Here is a 21,446-nt window from a genome sequence, read left to right as displayed (position 1 = left end):
TGATATTCATAGATTTGTTCGATTAAAGGTTCAAGCGATCCAATAGTCATTAAAATGTATGTCTGTAAGCATGACCATAACTGTAAATATAGATATATACCTCAACAGTTCTGGGGTCGCTTGGGGCGCTCTGAACGCCTTAATCAAACAAACCTCATATATTCCTAGAACTTCAAATTTCATCATTTACTATAATATTTATGTAGATAACGCGTACTTGTGAGTGTATTTGAAAAATTAGAACGTGTCAAATAATTTTACATTAACCTGTAAACTTACAAACAGGTGCCACTGCATGGGCTTCAATTTCGTCTTCTGGTTAAACTCATCAAGAGGATCATGGCAAGTACTTAAATTCCTTAACTTAATTCCGATGTGTCGACTTTTTATTAACTAATTTACATACGTGCAAAAAAATGTTTGCTTGCATAAAAATACTTTTATGATGAATAAAAACGCTCCAAACTAATAGTGAACGAATTCCATCAATCACGTACTTGTTGGACTGATGTATCTTGTTGAGGACCCATAGTTGCTTTGTAACGGTCGTCGAGATCAGCCTTCCTTGACTCATGCCTTTCTTTAGAGCATTTAGATAACCTAAATGTAAAATTAAGTTAATTAAAAAAAAAATAATTAATTGCTTTGATAGGGCTAACCTTATTTATTCATTAAATTCCTAAGGTGAAAAAATCCTTTTTCAAATTTTTTTTTTATTATATTAATCACAAAAGCCATAATGCTTTAACAAGAACTAATTAAAATAAGTTATTTAGAAGGATTGTATAATATACTTTTCATATACTTAATATTATATTATATTGTATAATTATAACTAGGTAAACAATAACCATAAAAATTAAGTTTTTAACATATTTTCCGGGAGAAAGCTGATTATATGTTACACACATAGCCTGGTAAAGTCTCAGAACGCTCGTCTATTACTTCGGAATACGAACGAACAATCTGAGTACTTCCAGCCATGGTACGTCATGGTGCAATATTTACTTCCTAGCAGCTGGTGTAGAAAAATCATGTACGCACCATGGCCAGAATTGAAAGAGTCTCAGATCATCCATCTGTCATTTTTGGTTTCGCTTAGCGATGGAAGTATATTATCTATTCTCCATTTATACGATAACAGCTCTAAAATAGTTTTGTAAGAAGTATTGCTCAAAGAGCTGCCCCCTAGCAGGTGAGTTTGCACATTAATTATTCCAACACTAATTATTTTTTATGCCTACGAGAGTGTAGAGCAAACGTATTTTCCTCTCATACAATGATATAAAAAAAAGCTTACACACAATTAGAACAAGTAAATACTCTTTCATGTTTGTTACCATCAGTCATCTTTAGTTTCGTAGGTTAATCAGCTAAGTACATATGATGAGCTGTTAAACCTGTGTTTGATAAGTTTTTCTCTTTAGTCCATTATTCAGCAACTAGTGAAAACACTCTTGTAATGTTGGCATTATGTCCTGGTACGCAAAAAAATACTGTGATATCTTTAATAATTCTGAATACAAATGAGAATTCGGTGTTTTAAAAAAATTGAACCAGATTTGATTAGCAGTTAAAACTTTGTCTTGAAATTAAATGAATTTGCTGGATAGATCTTACATTCAATCCTATATTATATACTTATTTTGGTGGGGCTGTCCATATATCCCCCACATCCCCTATTGTCGCTCCGCAATCTCCTCACAATTTAAAGGGAACTTCTTTTTATATCTTTGTGAATCTAACCTAACAAAATGTGTGTGTGTGTAGAATATTTTGAGGAAATATACAAAAATCGTAAATATATCATAATGCTGTTTTGATAAAAATATGTTAAAGGTGGGTACATATCGATGGTTTGGTAAAAGACAGAGCCAACTCGAAATTTGGGTTGAAAAAGCAGTCAACTCAGATTTTGCTTGAAGAAAGAGCTAACTCAGGTTTGGGTTAAAGAAGCAGCCAACTCTGGAGTAATTTTTTTTCATCAAGTTTTGTCGCGGTAGCACTAACATTCACAATATAGGTAGATCCACATAAACGAACAAAGATTTTTCAATAATCCAATGTTTCAGAAAAATAATTTATGTTATTGTCACAGAGCGTGCTATACTTATTCAATTGTGCTTTATTATTCTGTTGTGATCATGGGAGGGAGAAAATATAATAACTATTTATACTTAAGCTAAAAAAAAATTCTTTATAGTCGAAATAAGTTGCTTTTTCAACACAACGTACCAAAACAAAAAAAAATTAATTTAAAACTTTTTGAATAACATTGAAAATGAATTACGTCCGCAGTCTGGTCATATAATTACGTCTGATCGCAGCGGATTCGTTAAGCACATAATTTATTAAGTACATTATGCTCTATTACAATAATATAAATTATTTTTCTAAAACTTTTTATTTTTCCTTTGTTATAGTATTCGATTATAGTCTTTGTTCGTTTATATAGGTACTAGCAGCCCCCCGTCTCGGCTTCGCCCGAGACTTACTAAATAAAACACCGTAGTGTGTTGACATGTAATGTGAAACATTTTTAGTTAGAAAATTTTACACATATTCCCGATACATCTCAGAACAAAAATCTTCTTATTAAAAACATATTTTTTCGGAATCCATATAGTTTATTTGGTCAAATAATAAGGTGTAAAGATTCAAAAAAATAATTATACTGAAAATTTATGCCATAAAATAATCGATGGCTATAAGAAAATGTTGATTTAGTTTCTTCTGTGTAATTCACGAAAAGGGCTATTTTTTAAAGCTGTTAAGATTTTAAACCCCCAAAAAATTTATATTAAAAAAAAATTGTTTTTTCTCATATCTCACAATTTTATTACCAGAGCAACAAAGTCCTGGACCTTAAACCCAACATTTTTATTGCCACAAAAACACAAATACATTTTCTACTCATTAAAAAATCTGAAGTAGGATCTTTAAAGATTTCAGAGATTGCTGTGAGGGTACAATGAAAAGCTGATCTCTCACGTAATGGACTCTTTAGTTGACGATTTTGACGCTGCTGTTTCAATCTCGATAAATTTTCTGCGTCAGTTTCTTGACGCCTCAAATTGTATTCATTAGATACATTTGAGGTTTTCTTTCCAATACACCCTTTTGCGACTATTGGTATGCTTACGACTTTTATGACCCCTAAAGGCTATTTTCAGTCAACTTTGTTAATTTCAATACATTTGTTGGCAAGGTAGTTCGACGTTTGATGGCCCTAAAAAAGACCGGTGAGCTTCTTAAGTTAACTCTTTCTTGACTGCAGTTAACAGTAATTGTGACTGCCTGGATACCTCAGGGTGATCTTCTCTGGCTTACTGTTAAAGACCCAGACTGATTAGGAGAAAAATTACAAAGTCCGAAGCTTTGGGGCTAGTTTTAGTGCTCTTTCCCAACGTCTCCCGGTATAACGTCGAAGACGTTGGTGTCTAAAGCACCTTTTTTATTTGCAGATTCAGTTGTTTTACTGATCTTAGATGGGGAGATTGGTTAGTGATTCTTGCTTCTCGATGTACGGAGACTATGATGGAGGGAGGTACGCCGCTGACCAAAGAATATCTTGTCTTCGGGTCGTTCCCCGGATAACCAACTGCTCAATTGCTCATCTTTAGATGGAAACATGTGGGTAAGCGCGTTGGGGAACGCGACGACCCAAAAGGTAGCCGTTGTGGCTTCCGGTGCCCCTCAGAGCTGTTTTCCCTTGCTTACATTTGTAGCCACAAATTCTCTAACTACACCAGGTGGGAAGGTGGGACTGCCGCACAACTCTGAAGAGTTGGTGCAGATTGTGCTCTGGCTAGATATGTCTCCTGGTAATTCTGGCAGAGACGGCATCGGTTGGAAGTAATTTATTTTTCTTTGATTGCACTCGTCGAGATTCAGGGTGAAGGGACACTTAGGTCCCTGCCCCCTTAGAGAAGAGTGTCGTACGTAACCGGGCTATCCAGCTGCAAGAGTATCACCAGGGTTCTCTGAACAGCTTGTTGAGCTGCCGAAGCTCAACTATACCACTATCGATACGCTCCGGCCTATTATAACCACGCTTATTTAATTATGTTGCAGGTAGCTTCGATTTTATGTCGACGCCACCTAGCGGATTTTACTGAACTAAAGTGAAAAGCTGGCGTATTTTTGCAAAACTTTGAGCTCATTTATTGCTATTGTTATTAAATTTTTTAAGATAAAAACTATACTAAAACCATCTAGGAAGTATCATGAATCAGTGTGCAAAATTTCAGCAAAATCGGTTCAGTAGTTTTCGCGGTCAGCGATTACAACGGTTTTAGCGACTTTGCTTTATATATTAGTAAGATACATATGTAGTGAATGTCAGTGCTACCACGAGAAAACTTGATGAAAAAAAATTACTCCCGAGTTGGCTGCTCCTTCAACACAAACATGAGTTGGCTCCTTTTTCAAGCCAAATCTGAGTTGACGGCTTTTTCAACCCAAATTTTGAGTTGGCTCCTTTTGCACCAATTATCTTAGTTGGCTCTGTCTTTTACAGAGCCATCGGTATGAAGTAATTTGCAAACCCCACATGTTCCCACAGAAACTTAGAATGTATTGTAGAGATACTTTATAATAGGGTTGTTATGGAATACTTATCCGCACACCCCCTAAACTAACTAATAATTTTTGTGAAATTACTTTAAGATAAGCACAAGAGGGGCTAATTCGCCACCCCCTTCATGAAAAAATTAGAATTTTCCATAGATATCTGTTATTTTTATATTTGTCGACACCTCACCTCTACTGTGCAATAACTTCAATTTGTGTTTCTTCTATTTCATAAGTTTCCGTCTAAATAACAATAAGTTTAATTATAAATAAAAACGTTCCAAACAAAGGTAGTGGACGAGGTGGAAAGTCTCAATGGCATATCGAATTACGTTTAAATCCTTTTATATAGTACATATAAAAGTCTTTGTTGATAGTGATGGCGTGCAGAGCGCGCAAAGACCATTTTCTAAAAAATAATTCATTTGTCAAAAGTATTGCTAAAATTGTAAAAATTATCATATTTCAATCTTTTATGAGTTTTGAGAATGCCTAGACTTTTTTGAGTGAAAAATCTATCACATGGTTTGTGATTGGAAGCCTGGCTGACTTCTTTATATTTTTAGTTCTGTTACCTTCGTTTTTTGTCAAAACAGCACTAGCCACTCCGGACAAACTTGAGCTGTGATTTTTATTTTTCGGAAATTTTCTAGTGACAGTGTGATTAAAAGCTTTAATTGCATAGCTCGAAGCAAATACACAATATTTAAAGGAATTATCCGCGCATTAAAAAAATATTTTGAAAATTTTTATGTAAATCCCCATTTTTAATTAAAAATTTTGGTATGTATAAGGATCACTTTTTACCTTGCACTTTTTTACAATAAAGGCTGTAATTTTCATGCTTATTATTAATCTAGTTATGAGGTGTACACCTTACACTCTTTTCTAATTTTGTAGAGTTCCCTTTACATTGCGCTATAGTATAACTAAAAAATTCTTTTGCACAAGATATAAAGCTTTTTTTTCAGCTTACTATGTTTCGAGTTAAGTCCATCAATTTTCTTAGATATATTCTTTTTCACGTGATTCACATCAGCTAGTTAAAAAATCCGTCTATCCATATCTTTAGTTTTTTTTAATGAACCGAAAATCATCTTAAGAATTATATTACTTTCTTGAAAAATAAGACTTCAAGTTTCAAGCTAACGTCGGCTACCATAGTTTTCGCACTTCCACTGAAATTTTAGCGACATGCATGTTCATTTACAGATATTCCCGAGGCATATAAATCGAATCATCGAGTTGTTTACGAAAATATATTTTGACTTCTGCCATTGTCAAACGACTGTTTTAAGAAAAGATAAAAATTGCTTTTAATGTTGGAGAAAGTCGTTGTTTACATTTGGCAGAGTAGTGTCTGCATACGAATGTAAGAATGCAGCAATTAGCAACAAGAATTTCAAAGAGAATAATTAAACAAATAAACGCGACTGAAATTTACTTGAATCCAAAATGTTCCTCACCTATTTCGCAATTAAGACGAAATATAATTTTTTTTTTACATTAATTTTTTTACTAGGCACAGACACTAAAAAATGCTCAATCCCAGATGACTAGGTAAGTAATAAGATGTGAAGTATTACTACAAAAAGGTTGAAAGCGCAGCCAAGACCTAGAGTAGCGATAATATCGAAAGAGCTCGTGACCATTATTCATCTTTTTTTATTAAACTAGGCTGGTTGAAATGAGTAGCGATGGTTAGGAGGAGCCTGACTAGAATAGCTCTAGTCCTCTTTTCTAATTGATGTCGGCCACTAGCGGGCATGGTGCTGAGACTAGTAGTGAGGCAAGTGAAGGACTTACTCATCTGTGCATATGACTTGCGATCTGTAGTCAATCCGAGTGGTGGGGATGTTAAAAACTTGCGTAAAGCAGTTGAACCCTGCCATGCTGCCTCTCTGGGCGATACACTGAGATAATCCAGATTTGTAGTAGCATTTTGTTAAATCGTTATATGCTTTGAAGAAGTCGCTGTACCAAGCTCGTGTAACCTTTGGATATGATACTTTGTGACGCCGAAATGCGTGGTGTGGCCGTTGAACAGTTGGGTAACACGGATAAAACAAGCGCACGACGCTTACGTAAAAGGTATTAAAAGCTGCACGGTGTTCATAACTATGACTCTCACAAACTACAATGTGGGCACCAAGTAACAGCTCGACTTCTGCTGGTCTTTTCCGGCAATCATCAGCTATCTCTAAGCCTTGAAGATGCTTCCAAGCGCTTTAAATCTCGTGCAAGCCAGTGTTTTACTCGATAATAAGAAAAATTTCTTGATCGTCGAAATGTTATTGTATAGGCTTTTGCTATACTAAGTGAAAATGGTCTCAGCGACGAGACTCAAGTAGCTCGTGCGTACTCGGCAGCGGCCGCTTCGGGTAGGTAGGAGTAGGGAGGCTATTCTAGCCCAGCGGCTTCAAACGCGCTGCGTTGCGTCGTCGGCTCGAGCTCGCCCTCTCGCGCCTCTACCTCCAAGCGAACAAGTTGTGCTTCGCACGCGCGCATACACTTTGTAACCAATTGTAGCTTTTTTTATTATTTTCATTAAACTCTTTTTAAGAGAAAATCTTTATGTTCCTGCCTTATTTTCTTTCACCTGCTATTTAAGTTTACTAATTTCAAAAGGAAGCCAATCCAGCAATACACTTCCTTAATCTTGCGGAGGCCAAATCTCAAACACCTGGTGCATCGGCCAGGAAAGAAAGGCTTGTAACACATTACTGCATTTGCTGCTGGGAGCTGGTGAGTTTACTTTCTTCGCCCTCGACTGACGCTTGTATTTTTGCCGTGGACGTGGCATCCTCTATACGCGTATCTGCACGGCAAGCCTAGGCACCTTTTCAAAACACGAGTCGTCGTCGGCCGCCATTTTAGTGTCGGGACTGGCTGCGGCTCAACAGTGTTTTCCTTGCAGGTGTGTGAGGCGGCCATATTTATTGGACTCGTGCACTGCTCCAGCATAGCGTGTAGTTGTGCTCCCCGCAGTGTGTGTGTGTGCGCTGATATCTTTTCGTGTGTGGTGGCTCTTGTTCTCGGACGTGGGGCGGTGAGCGGTGCTCGTGGCCGTCGTATCGTCAGAGCATCTCTCGTGCAGTTGGCTGTTAAGCCTAGCTGCAATTGCTGCTGTAGTGCAGCGCTCCTTTTTTCACTCTCTCGTGCAGTTGGCTGTTGAGCCTAGCTGCCATTGCTGCTGTAGTGCAGCGCTTCTTTCTTTCTCTCTCGTGCAGTTGGCTGTTAAACCAAGCTGCCGTTGCTGCTGTAGTGCAGTGCTTCTCCTTTTTTCTCTCTCTCGTGCAGTTGGCTGTTGAGCCAAGCTGCCGTTGCTACTGTAGTGCGGCGCATTTTCTCTCTCTTTTTCTCCCCAGCAGCTGGCTGTTGCTGGGCCAGGCTGCTATTGCTGTTGTAGTGCGGCGCTTTCCGATCTATTTATTGCAGCTGGCTGTTGTTGGGTCAGGCTGCTGTTACTGTAACTGCTTTCGATCAGGTGCTCAAGACTTTGTCTTCGGCGCCGGTGCTGTTGCTGCTGCGGGCAAATTTCTCTGTGGGACGTACTCGCCCTGTTGCTGTAGTGCAACACAAACTTCTCTCCTTTGCTTCTATGTTTTTTTTGAAAGCACATTGACATCATGGTTACACTTACGGAGTTAACAGCAGAACAATGCGACTTGGCTCAAAAACTTGCCAATGCTTCGCCAAACCTCAAGAAAACGCCTCAAGAAAGGCAAAATACCGCACATTTTGAAGGCCGAAGAAGAGTTATACAACAATACTGGAACGCCTTCTATGAAAATCATCGCATGCTGATGCGTGTCAAGGATATTGATGAGTCTTCCTACGTAAAGGACGACGTCATGCCATCAACCGAGGAGGCCTACATTGATGCCTGCTGCTATATTGACAACGCCATTAAAAAAATTGAGGGATGCCAAGACCCTGGCCCTCAACCAGTGGACAACCCGACTACAACGGCGCAGGCAGTGTCTCAGCAGATCCAGCTGCCTAAGATCGACTTGCCTAATTTCGACGGAAATCCACTTCAGTGGACCAGTTTCAAGGACCAGTTCAACGCCTTGGTACATCAAGTAGAAGGTTTAAGTAATGTAAGAAAACTTTTGTATCTAAAATCTTGTTTAATCGGTGAAGCTGCAGAGGTTATCGGGAATGTTCCGCCTATAAATGAAGGCTATTTGTCTGCTTTTACCGATTTAAAGATTCGATATGATGACACACGGGTATTATCTAATGTATGTTTACGGAAATTAATTAATTTGGAATCAGTGAAATCTTCCAAAGACGCTTCGGACCTTAGGTCGTTAATTAACTCTTTTAAACAAATAATAAGAGCTTTGGAAGGACTTCACAAACCAATTGATGTTTGGGATGAATGGTTCGTTTTTCTTCTGTCAGAGAAGTTCGATAAATTTACTCGCGTCCAATGGGAAACGTCCTTGAGTGATAGCAAGTTAGTACCTAAATTTAATCAACTTTGTAATTTTTTGAAAAATCGCATGCATGCACTCGAAGCCGTTGGTCAATCAGAAAAACTAAAGTTTCGAGACATCTCTGGCACAGAAAGACGAGCCACAAAAACAATAAACCCGAAAATGAACTCTTGCGCTTCCATTCAAAGCAAGTCTGATGATTTTTGCACATACTGTTCTGAAAATCATGCCCTGTATAGATGTAGTACCTTTAAGAAAAAAAGCCCTGTTCAAAGAAAAGAGCATGTTGTACAGGCCAAGCTGTGTTTTTTGTGTTTAAAGGCTGGACACGATTTAAAGACTTGTGAATCTTCCTATAGATGCAATGATTGTAATGGTAAACACCATATCTTGATGCATGATGCCTTAAGCAAAAGTTCTAATCGTCAAAAAACACCTCAATCACAGTTTGGTCCTAATTGGCAATCTTATGTAGCTGAGAATGATAAGGAGTCTAATGACTCTAACGATTATAATGAATCCAACGATTCTAGCGATAAAGTGCAAAATTATTCGGCTAATTGTCCTTTGGTACCTTACAATTTTGTGGTACTGATGTCAACGGCTTAAGTCAAACTTATTTTTCAATCTGGAAAATCGATTGTACTTAGGGCACTCTTGGACACTGCTTCTAACTCATCCTTTGTTTCTGAGCATGCAGCCCTGTCCTTAAAATTGACTAGACGTCCGATTAAAAGTACCGTGTTTGGAATAAATTCTTGTCAAGCTGGCAAAATAAAGGAAGAGGTTAGTCTGTCGGTGTCCCGAATTACAGATAGTGGTCCAATATTACCATTCACTGCTCTAGTCTTAAACAAGTTGACCCGCAACACCCCAAGTGTAAAGGTAACAAACCTTAATTGGCCTCATATTTCTCAACTAAAGCTGGCTGACCCAACCTTTACCACTCCTGGTCCAATTGATGTTATTTTGGGGGCTGATCTAACGGCTTTTCTATACAAAGATGGCACTCGCTCCGGTTCAGTAGAAGAACCAGTGGCTAAACTTACTGTTTTTGGTTGGGTTCTATCTAGTAAAACTTGTCCTCAATCTTGCCAACCCAGTCGTTCCCTTCAGGATATACAAGCGTTTCCATCTTGCGTTGAATTTGATACAGAGCTCTTTTGGGAACCCTTTTTTTCTACATCTACCAGCATCTAAAAGAACCTGATCACCTGCTTATCTAGTAGTTTGTCCGACAATTATTATGACCTTGATGTCCCTCACACTAAGAAGTGTGCTAATTGTGATTTACAAAAATTTTGGGAAGTTGAAGATCTCCATGATAATCCCAGTCCCTTTGAAGAGGAGAAGAGGTGCGAACAACTTTTCACCAATTCAGTTCAACGTAATCGCGAAGGTCGATACATAGTTTCATTACCTTTTAAACTTGACCCAGAGCAGTACCTGCAATCGAACGTTAAGCTTGCCACTCGACTCTTCTTTGGGTTAGAAAATCGCTTACAAAAAAATCCTGCACTTTCATCAAAGTATATTGAATTTATATCTGAGTATCAAGTGTTAGACCACATATCTTTTTCATCCACACCCCTGACTCATGGTCATTTTTTGCCCCAACACGGAGTCTTTAAAACATCGGATCCTCATGGAAAAATTCGAGTTGTGTATAATGGTTCATCTCCCTCTCCATCAGGGTACTCTTTAAATGATTGTCTATATGCTGGCCCTAGTCTTCAAAAGGATATTTGGGTTGTTCTGACCCGTTGGCGGATGTTTAAGTATGTTTTCACTGCAGACATCGTTCAAATGTTCAGACAAATCCTAGTTCAACCCAAAGATCGTAAATGGCAACAAATTCTATGGCGTGATAATCCTAAACAGGCTCTGACTAGTTTTGATTTGCATACCATAACTTATGGTCTTACCTCTGCACCGTTCCTAGCTTTGAGAGTTTTTAAGCAGTTAGCCCTGGATGAACAAGCAAAATATCCTCTTGGTGCTGATATTTTGCTTAATAATTCTTACATGGATGACTTTTATGTTGGAGCTTATACTGAAGCTCAAGCTCTTGCTGTTCAGCAAGAGTTGATATCTATCCTTAGGGCTGGCGGTTTCTCACTCAGCAAATGGGCATCGAACATGTCAAGCTTGTGTAAGGAAAATAAACTAGAATCAAAATTCCTGCCTCAAGCTGAAAGTGTGTCAGCTCTAGGACTCTCGTGGAATTCTCATTCAGACACCTTTTCGATAAAAATGGCTATGTCTTCAAAATCCACTGAACCACCCACAAAACGTATCATATTATTAAAAATAGCTCGCCTTTTTGATCCTCAAGGCTGGTTCTCTCCAGTCTTGATTTTTGCTAAAATTTTGATTCAAGATACTTGGCTTTTAGACCTTGATTGGGATAGCCCGTTGAGTGATTCTTTGACAAAAAAATGGAATGAATTTTATGAATCTCTTGTTCAGTTAGAATCAATAAAGGTCCCAAGGTGGCTTGGTATGAGTTCTGAAAATGCCTCACATATCGAGTTGCATTGCTTTTGTGACTCTTCTGAACGTGCCTATGCTGCCGTAATATATGTGAGAATTTTATTATCGGATAAAGTCTGTCGATCCACCTTACTAGTTGCCAAAACTCGTGTGGCCCCAATCAAGGTTTCAAGCATCCCTAAGCTGAAGCTCTGTGGAGAAAAATTATTGGCCGAATCACTGGATCAGATTAAAATAGATCTACGTATTGAGTCATTAAAAACTTTTGCATGGACTGACTCCCGAGTTGTTTTGGCTTGGATTTCTGGACATGCCTCAAAATGGACATCATTCGTTGCAAACCGTGTTTCAAAGATTCAGTCCATATTGCCACCAAAAAATTGGAATTATATTTCACCTGCTAAGAACCCGGCTGACATTGCTACCCGAGGTATCACTCCTTTACAATTTAAGGATCTCAAGCTTTGGTGGCACGGTCCTGATTGGCTTCAAAATCCAGACCATGATCTTACTCCAACGTATGTTGAGTCCCCCAAAATTGTTCCAGAGATGAAAACTAAAGAAACAGCCTTGGCGGCTTATCTAAAGGAAGATCTGGACTTACTTGTAAAATTCTCTTCTCTTACTCGATTAGTTAGAGTGACGGCTTATCTCTTTCGATTCTCTTTCAACCTTAAAAATCCAGATTCGCGTCGCTCTGGGTTCTTGACTACCCTTGAGCTTCGTCAAGCCCTTGATATTTTGATTAAATACTCACAGCTCAATTTTTTTGGATCAGATATTTTAAACTTAAAAATTGAGAATAGGTTGCTGTTAAAATCACGACTAGTTTCCTTCAAACCATTTTTAGATGACCTTGGGATACTTAGATCAGCAAGACGTATAGAAAATGCGCCCTTGGCTTCTTACAGTGAAAAACATCCAATTTTGCTACACAAAGCATGTCCTTTGTCTGCTCTGTTAGTCAAACACGCACACCATCAAACTCTTCATGGTGGCCCACTTCAAACTAGAATCCATTTTTCAGCTCGATTCTATATAATCCATTCGCGTTCCCTTGCTCATCGTATCAATGTGTTCGGTGTGCCCGTTATTCCTCCCGACATGCACAACCTCTAATGGGAAACCTTCCTGTCTGTAGAATTACAGGTATAAGACCGTTTTTGACTGCTGGAGTTGATTACGCTGGGCCAGTTCGTATACTTATGTCTCGAGGATGAGGGAGAAAATCTCAGAAAGCTTACATTTGTTTATTTATGTGTACAGCAACTAAAGCCATCCACCTGGAAGTGGTATCCGACCTGACCTCCTCAGCATTCATTGCTGCTTATCAAAGGTTCGCCACTCGTCGAGGTCGTTGCCAAACGCTCTTGAGTGATAATGGAACCAACTTCCATGGTGCAGATAAGCAGCTAAGACAAATGTTCACCGAGGCTTCAAGCTTTTATAAACAATCTGCTGAAGCTCTTTCTAATGACACCGTGGAATGGTCATTCATCTCTCCGTCTGCCCCCTATTTCGGCGGGCTTTGGGAAGCAGGAGTGCGCTCTGTGAAGAGGCATCTGCGTCGAGTCATCGGTGACACCAAACTGACTTTCGAGAAATTAAGCACGTTGCTCTGCAAAGTCGAGGCCTGCTTAAACTCTCGACCTTTAACTCATTTTAGCTACCACCCTAACGACCCAATGCCAATGACACCTGGCCATTTTTTAATAGGTGAACCGATTGTTTCAGTGCCCGAGTCTAGTGTTGCGAACGAAAAGCTGTCCCCCCTCGCTCGTTGGAAACTGCTATCACAGATGAGAGACCATTTCTGGGATCGTTGGCGCAAAGAGTACTTACGCGCCCTTCATCAGCGCACAAAATGGTGCAACTCAGAACCAAATTTGGAGGTTGGATCTATTGTCCTTGTCATTGATGACAACGTTCCACCATCAAAATGGCCACTTGGAAAAATTGTCCAGGTTATAAAAGGGGCTGACGATATTGTTCGCGTGGCAAGAGTTAAAACCGCGTCTTCCACCTTTAAGCGTCCTGTGATAAAGTTGTGTCCGTTACCCATTGCGACCCATAAAATGGTCTCAGCGATGAGACTCAGGTATCTCGTGCGTACTCGGCAGCAAACGCTTCGGGTAGGTAGGAGTAGGGAGGCTATTCTAGCCCAGCGGCTTCAAGCGCGCTGCGTTGCGTCGTCGGCTCGAGCTCGCTCTCTCGCGCCGCTACCTCCGAGCGAACAAGTTGTGCTTCGCACGCGCGCATACATTTTGTAACCAATTGTAGCTTTTTTGATTATTTTCATTAAACTCTTTATAAGAGAAAATCTCTCTGTTCCTGCCTTATTGTCTTTCACCTGCTATTCAAGTTTATTTATTTCGAGAGGAATCCAATCCAGCAATACACCTCCTTAATCTTGCGGAGGCCAAATCTCAAACAGTTATTGAACATTATTGTTATGTTGTAACAAAATCTGGTTAGTGGAAACACTAGCCAAACACTTTCCTCCCACGAAGAATTCCTACTGATGCACAATTCAATGTTAAATTTGTATCATAATCTTGTAAATATTGTGGTAGTTTTCGTTGTCGTATTGGTAATGTACGATGAAACAACTATGGCCAGCACGAACTACCATTCTCGTTTAGTACTACACGCTTTTACGTAGTCCCGGAGCAGCGTTATTCGCAGCCTACTGTACGAACCACGTTGCACATATCGCGTATGCACTCATGTATGGCACTGTGTTAGTCCCACGAGCTGTTGATGGACACAGCTTTGTGGCTGTCACGTATCACCTATGGTTCCTATTCACTCCCACGATGTCCGCATTGAGACTTTCAAATGTAGTACGTACGATACGCCACACGTGGCGCATAGCATTCACAATGTTGGGTGTTGATTCCAGCCCCGTTTTGGAAGACGGCATGCTCTTATCGTTGGTAGCTCTTACCAGCCATAGTTTTTTTAGTGACTAAACTACTCTACGTTAAAAAATTTTTCGTCTCCTGCAAGTTCATCGCTTTTTTGTTTCGGCAATTTTTTCTGTGTCTTTTTTTTTTAAACTGGGCACCTTTCAGGTTACTTATTATTTTCAGGTGAATTAGTAATATTAATACTACTAAAAAATAAGGGAGGTTGATCTCGAAGGAATTGAAATAATAAAATCGTTCGTCGTATGGAATTCTTGACGCATAATAGCCATCTGTTCCGCCGGAACTAAGAATTCGTAAGTTTGCTTATTTTTTTCGCGTTTTGTATTTGGCAGAATTGATTCATGTGTCGCGTCCATAATCCACCATCTTGTAATTTAACTTTCTCGTGTGGTTTTACTATTCGACGCGATACTTAACCAAAAATTCATTTTTCTGTTTTTCTGTACTTTCATACAACCTTTCTGTTTTTTACTTAACATTTTCTGTATTTTTATTGTTTTTTGAAACAAAGTGCTTAATTAACTTACTATACCTAAGATTTAAAAAGGCAAGCGTTTTAATTTTAACAAATTCCATCACGGTTCCAATTCATCATAACAAAACAAAAAAACTAACTTAATAATGGGTCTAGACAGAATAGTGTAACTTAACAACTTTAACGTGTGAACCAATACCTGAGAAAGCGTCCAGTACGCGTGCTTAAGGCCAAAAACCAGGTAATGTGGCTTCGTTTTTGATGATGACAAGATTTCCTTCTTACAATGACCTTTGAGTGCTATGCCACTTGGTAGCGTTTTGCAAATTAATGAAATACTCCTGCAACCACCTTCACCAAAATTGTTGAGCAAGTTGGAAAATAAGTTTCCAACATTGCATGTACGAAAAGATAACCTCAGAGTAATCCGGTTCAGGTGCAATAGTGACTAGCTTTGAGTTTAGTAGATGAGCTGGGGTCAAAGGCGATAAGTCGGAGGGATCGTCACTGAGAGGAAAAATAGGTCGCAAATTCAACCAATTTTAATTTTACAAAGTAAGGTAGAATACTCGGCAAACATAAAAACTTGGTTGCCTACTACGCGCCTTAAATGATACTTGGCAGATTTTACAGCTGCCTCCCAAACACCACCGATGTGTGGCGCCAACAGGGTTTAAAATTCCGGTTCGTCTTGAATATTGTAAGTTGTCTGGTACAAGAAGATTGTTTGGATTCTGTCCAGCGCCGTCGTAACTCAGCGTCGGCACTAATAAAGTTTGTGCCACGGTCACTATATAAATCCGAACAATACTCTCGTCGTGCAGTAATGCGCTGAAAAGCAGCAAAAAACGTTTCGGCGATGTAATCCTTTATGACCTTAAGATGAACGGCTCTGGTGGCCATGCAAACGAAAACTGTGACGTATCTCTTCAAAGTATCTTTGCCTGGCGTTTCAGAAAGTCTGACTGAAAAAGAACCTGCATCATCTACTTCTGTTCTTTAAAAAGCGGGTGTTGGTTGTACTCTAACGTTGGGTAGATTAGCCATATCTTGGGTAAGAGTGGCCAAAACTTAAGAAATCTTGAACTTGCTTTAGTCGAGGCATTGGAAACAGTACGCAGTTTAGCTGTAGTGCTGGAGAGCTTCATAATTACTGTGATGTGGCATAAACCAACACCCGTAGCCAATTTAGGAGTTATTTCACACAAGTATCCTAAATCTAAATATTCATGCATGAACTTCGTGTACAAACTTGTTATTTCAGGACTTCTATTAAATTTACGCTCTAAATTGGTCGTCACTTGTGCTGAGAAGAACGTAGAATCTTCGCGAGGCTAATGTTAAGTATTTATGTAGACGTATTGACTTTGGACTAGAGCTTACTATCTAACAAGCTTTAAATGCTATAATTTGAATTGTTATAAAATCACGCAGTTATGTTAAGGTAGGGGTTTGAGTGTTACTACTAAGGAACTTACTCTAATCTTTCTTAGTAGTAGTATCAAACTTACTAACAACCAAAGCTATGTATAAATCTCCAGTCCCTAAATCGCGATCTAAAACATTGATTGAATCTACAGAACCGAGCATTTCTTTACTTACATGTTTCAACTCCGATCCTGCTTCCGACTTCATAGGTTTGATAGAAAGAATACCTTGGAGATAACTATTTACAAGTCTACGCTGACCATAATTAGTTGAAGTCTGCCAAGCTAATGGATATTGATCATCCGTTAAGTACATTGATTTAATATTGTCAATAGCCATCCTATGATGGACTAAAGATCGGTATGTATCACGAAAATTCTCCTATTCTGAATGTTTATCCGAGAATTTAGGCAGCTCATTACACAACAAATAAAAGTTACTAGCTAATAAGTGTCGGATTGGGTAGTGTGGGGTGAACAATGATCCCGAGCATCAATTTCCGTAATCAATTTGATAAAATCTCCCTTAATTAAGAAATACAAACCATCTACCTTCTCGGGTTACTTAGTAGAAAATACAAATGATTCTTATCTAAAGGAGTGAGTGACATTATTACATTATAAATCACATGAAACCGTATTAAATACTCCTTGAAAGCATTAATTAAAGTCTTATCTCTTCCTCGTGTCATTTTCTCACTGCCTGCCATCGTAAAATTTTCGAAACAATTACTAATCCTCGTATGAAGCGTGATTTGACTTTGATAGAAGGTATCCATTTTATTCATTGGTAAGAAGTTGCAAGAGCTCTGAGTTAGCAGAAACTTCAATTGAGAGTTTTGCAAATTTCGTTGGCAATCCCCATAGTTAATCTTCGAACTTAATTTACGGAACACGACTTAAAGCCTTTACAAACAATTTAATGCTGCTCATTTCACCCAAAACTTACTTGCAGCAAGTTGCGATGTGCAATTTAGTATTATTAATGATCGATCACAAATTTTATCATAATCAAAAACTAGAGCTATTTAATCGAATCACACTGTGAAGTTCATACAAATACTCTCTTTGAGACGAAGAACCAATATGCTGTTACTCTAATCGTATACTGTGATAGTATACAATTTACAAGATGTCTGAGCGTCCACTCCCGTAGGTTGGATATGGCGTAATTCACGAAAGTGGCACTTGAACCTAGACGGAGGTTGTTGACATTGGAAGCAGGAACCAGCAGGTACGTAAGCGTCGAAAAGATGATGGTATTGACCTGCAGTATATTTCCTGTGACCCATGTGATCCCTGTTCATGCGCCTATGTTTTTTTTTCGAATTTCAATCTGAGGTATTTGTGACTATGAAATAGAGGAATAACACATAAGAATTTACAACACTGTACTAATAAAAAAGTAATTTATTATAAACAACTTCTTGCCTTCTTATACCTTAACTTTTTTTAATTTTCTTATTCATAAGCTTAATCCATAACAATATGTAATTTTCTTAATTGCCTAAACGCGGAGCAATTTTACAGAATTAAAGCTTATGATCTTATGACGAGACTTGAAATATTACGATTGTACGAGGAGCTTCGATACATATCGTCGACAATTGTTAAGAGCTGTAGTATAGTTTTTAATTCACTTTATGAGTTATAAAAAATAAACGTGCGTTTTTTGTGCGATCTCAGCCATGTAGTCATTAACATATTTTAAAATAAAAAATGAACAACTTAACACGGACTGTTATGGGAAAATTTTTGTAACTTATAAATAACATACATTAGTAATGGTTAAAAAATCAACAAAAAATATTTTTCGATACTTCAAATACGTCGGAATCATATATGATGCTCATATTTTCATTTGTATCTATACTAATTAAAGAGAAAACTATGATTTTTAACATAAAATAAAAACTTAAGTTAGGTTTATACGATCAATGCAAGTAATGCCATAAAAATAGACTGTACTAGGTTTTGTCAGTAATGCCGTGAGCTTCCCACCCCACTGAAAGATTGTATCGAACCTCCTTAAGGTGCTCGACGATCAGAAGCGAACTGATGAGTCACCTCGGTGCTAACTCAAGATAGGCTCAAACAAATAACTTAACAACCAATCAGATCTAGCCAACAAGGATAACTGCGCTTGTGCTTTTTTAAATTTGACAGAATGCTATTAAAAATGGTTTAATCCTAAACAGTGATATTTTTTAGTATTAGAATAACTGTTTAAGTTTGGAAGGGTACACATTTTTTAATACATTCATTTATTTTAGTGTATATATTTTAATTCATTTTATTTTATAATATTTTTTGTTCAACACGCGTCCTGGCTTTAAACATAAAAATTTGAATTTGAACGCCACGCACAAGTAATGTGTACATAGTACGCTAAGCAAACGCAAGAGCGCGTTCGCCAAAAAAATGAAAAACCTACACAAAGGAGAAGAACAAGGGGATAAAAGGTCCTAAATGATCTCAAAAAATCAGTTCCACCTTCGGCTAGGACCTATTCAACGGCGTTACCTAGCCAAGAAAGATACTAGAGATCCCGACTACGTCATCAGCCACCTCTTCGTCTGGGACCCGTTGAACGGCGTTACCTAGACAAGGTTGATCGAGCATCAAGCAGAAGAGCCAAGGTAGTGACCACTAGTTTGGAATCTGAATATGTATATATATACACTAGAGGGACTTCGCCCCTTGCGCGCTTCGCGCGCCAACCCCCCTTTGTATCAAATACAATTTGTGGCAGAAGTCATACAGTTGTAAATTTAGCTGTTCACCTTAAAAACAAACAAAAACTTGTATTCGAAGAAAATAATATTGAAACTGTTATAGAACACTACGAAACACAGTTAACTGCTTGGTTTAAATTAAATATAGATGATGACTGCAAAATCCATAAAGTATGCAAACATTCCAGAATACTACATTTTTGATAATAAATTGAAAATTTGGAAAAGAAGAAAAAATGTAATAAAAAATACTGCAATAGGTAAATTAAATATTGTATCTCCAAGAGATCATGAAAGGTTTTTTTTTAAACTTGTATTAAATAAAGTAACTGGTGCGACATCGTTCAAAGATATTAGAACATATAAATACATCACACATGAGACATTCAAAGACAATGCAATTGCAATGGGTTGAATGGACACTGATGAAAAATGGATGATATTTTTAAAGAAGCAACTGCTGCTATGCTCCCATATCAGTTAAGAAAATTTTTTGCTTGGTTTTTAATTTCAGAAAATGTTCAAGGTAATAAAATATGGAATAAATACAAAGAATTTTTTACGGAGGATTTACCTGATAATAAAGATAGTATAGCTCTTTGAGATATTGACCGAGTTTTAGAATCATGTAATTGCTTTAACTTACCTACACCAAAAAAAAATGGAGAATAATAAAGAAGATATAGATGAAGAAATACTTTTCAGCAAAAAAATGTTTAATACAATGTATAAAAGTTTAAATAATGACCAAAAAAAAATATTTCATATTATTTGCGGACAAAAACATAAAATTTTCTTTACAGATGGTCCAGGAGGGTAGGGAAAAACTTATTTATATAAGACGTTAATTTATTTTTTTACTTTTCTAAACACAAAAATTATGTCAATGTCATAGACTGGTATAGCTTCAATTTTGCTTCCAAAAGGGATGACAAGCCATAGAACTTTTAGTCTTGCTTTCGATCTCAATAACATAGAAAGTGCCTTTTTAGAATTTGAGTCAGATAAAAAAAAATTAGGAGGAGTTGATTTGATTATTTGGAATGAGGCTTCAATGATTCCAAAAAAAGCATTGGAAATAGTAGACAGAACGTTAAGAGATTTGTGTAATACTGAAAAATATTTTGGAAATAAATTAATTATTTTAGGAGGTAATTTCCGTCAGATTCTCCCAGTAATAAAAAACGGTAATTGAAAAATTATAATTGAACAAACTATTAAATCTTCATTTTTATGGAACTCATTCCAAGTTTAAGACTAGAAATAAATAGTCGTTCTGATGATAAAGGATTTTCAAAATTATTATTGGAAATTGGGAATGGTGAAATTAAAACTTGTAACATTCCTTAAAATTGGATATCAAATGATGTATGTTCTCAAATATTTTCTAATATCTACAATTGTTCGATGAATAGTGTCATACTGACATCGCATAACGAGTATATCTGTTATTTAAATATTTAAAAAATTCTTAAAATATTAACTGGAGAAATGAAAACTTACTATAGTATAGATAATGCAACTTATAAAGGAGTTGATAAATCAGACGATAATGTTCACTTAAATTTTTCGATGGAGATGTTAAGGACGTTCGGTAGAGATAGCAGGGGGAACCACTTGCGGGGCAAGGGGGAAGTAGTGATGAGTGAAGACTTGGCATCGCCGCACGGGTCTCCAATGTGTGAATGTTCATGTACACACATCAGGTGGTGTGCAATCTGCAGTGTCTGCACTGTCTGCTGCGTCGGTTACGGCAGTGTACGTGTATATTTGTAATGTATTTGTGCTAAAGATATAAGTATTTGATTTTTATTCGTTATAACAATGTAATAAAAATGAGTAAATAATTAAAAAGACTTGTTACAAATATATGTACATACAATTATATTCGTAGCTAATGTAAATAAAATTCTTGAATTTTTATGTGACTTGAAAAGTCTCATTGAAAGTGATATGTTAAATAATTAGGACAGACTCTAGTCTCTGCGATTACTACAAGCATGTGATTTTGATATTTTGTGTGAAAAAATTGTATTGTATAAAAATTTGAAACTAAAAACTTTATTAAGAAAAATCAATATGTGTTATTATAATACAATGTTTTGTTATGGGTACGGGTGGAACCTATATACATACACTCACACACATATATAAGCTTATTTTTTATACAGAAATACATAAATATCTACCATAATATTTAAATATCTAAGGATTTACGTCCTGGAACATTTTGAATTTCCCGCTTCTTGCGACGTTGCCGTTGCGTTTTTGTTGAACAATTATTTAATTTTTTTACTCATAAACTTATCAGACGATCGTCACGAAACTTTGTGTAAATATAGTTAATAACATTATCTGTGACGTAAAAA

At 37.4% G+C, this 21,446-nt stretch overlaps 2 protein-coding genes across 7 annotated transcripts in view; one reads left to right on the top strand and one right to left on the bottom strand.

Annotated features, from left to right (window-relative positions):
• Positions 1-364: 364 nt before the first annotated feature.
• ash1 (histone-lysine N-methyltransferase ash1) overlaps positions 365-21,446 on the bottom strand; it is a 403,336-nt gene continuing 382,254 nt past the window's right edge. For all 6 annotated transcript variants that reach the window (XM_089595732.1, XM_089595729.1, XM_089595737.1 and 3 more), the window contains one exon: positions 365-600. The gene's annotated coding sequence lies outside the window, so the exon portion shown is untranslated. The remainder of the gene's footprint in view (positions 601-21,446) is intronic.
• LOC149375814 (uncharacterized) lies at positions 8,202-18,946 on the top strand. Its single transcript, XM_089596714.1, has 4 exons — positions 8,202-8,670; positions 10,333-12,201; positions 12,777-13,642; positions 18,830-18,946. Exons 1-4 carry the CDS (start codon positions 8,202-8,204, stop codon positions 18,944-18,946), a joined length of 3,321 nt encoding a protein of 1,106 aa, XP_089452840.1.

The sequence above is a fragment of the Copidosoma floridanum genome, unplaced genomic scaffold (assembly GCF_036245765.1).
Source record: "Copidosoma floridanum isolate Cflo_tuat_1 unplaced genomic scaffold, Cflo_Japanese_pri ptg000004l, whole genome shotgun sequence".
NCBI classification, from domain to species: Eukaryota; Metazoa; Arthropoda; class Insecta; order Hymenoptera; family Encyrtidae; genus Copidosoma; species Copidosoma floridanum.
Note: the sequence above shows the minus strand (reverse complement) of the source record. Positions and strands in the feature narration are given on the sequence as shown.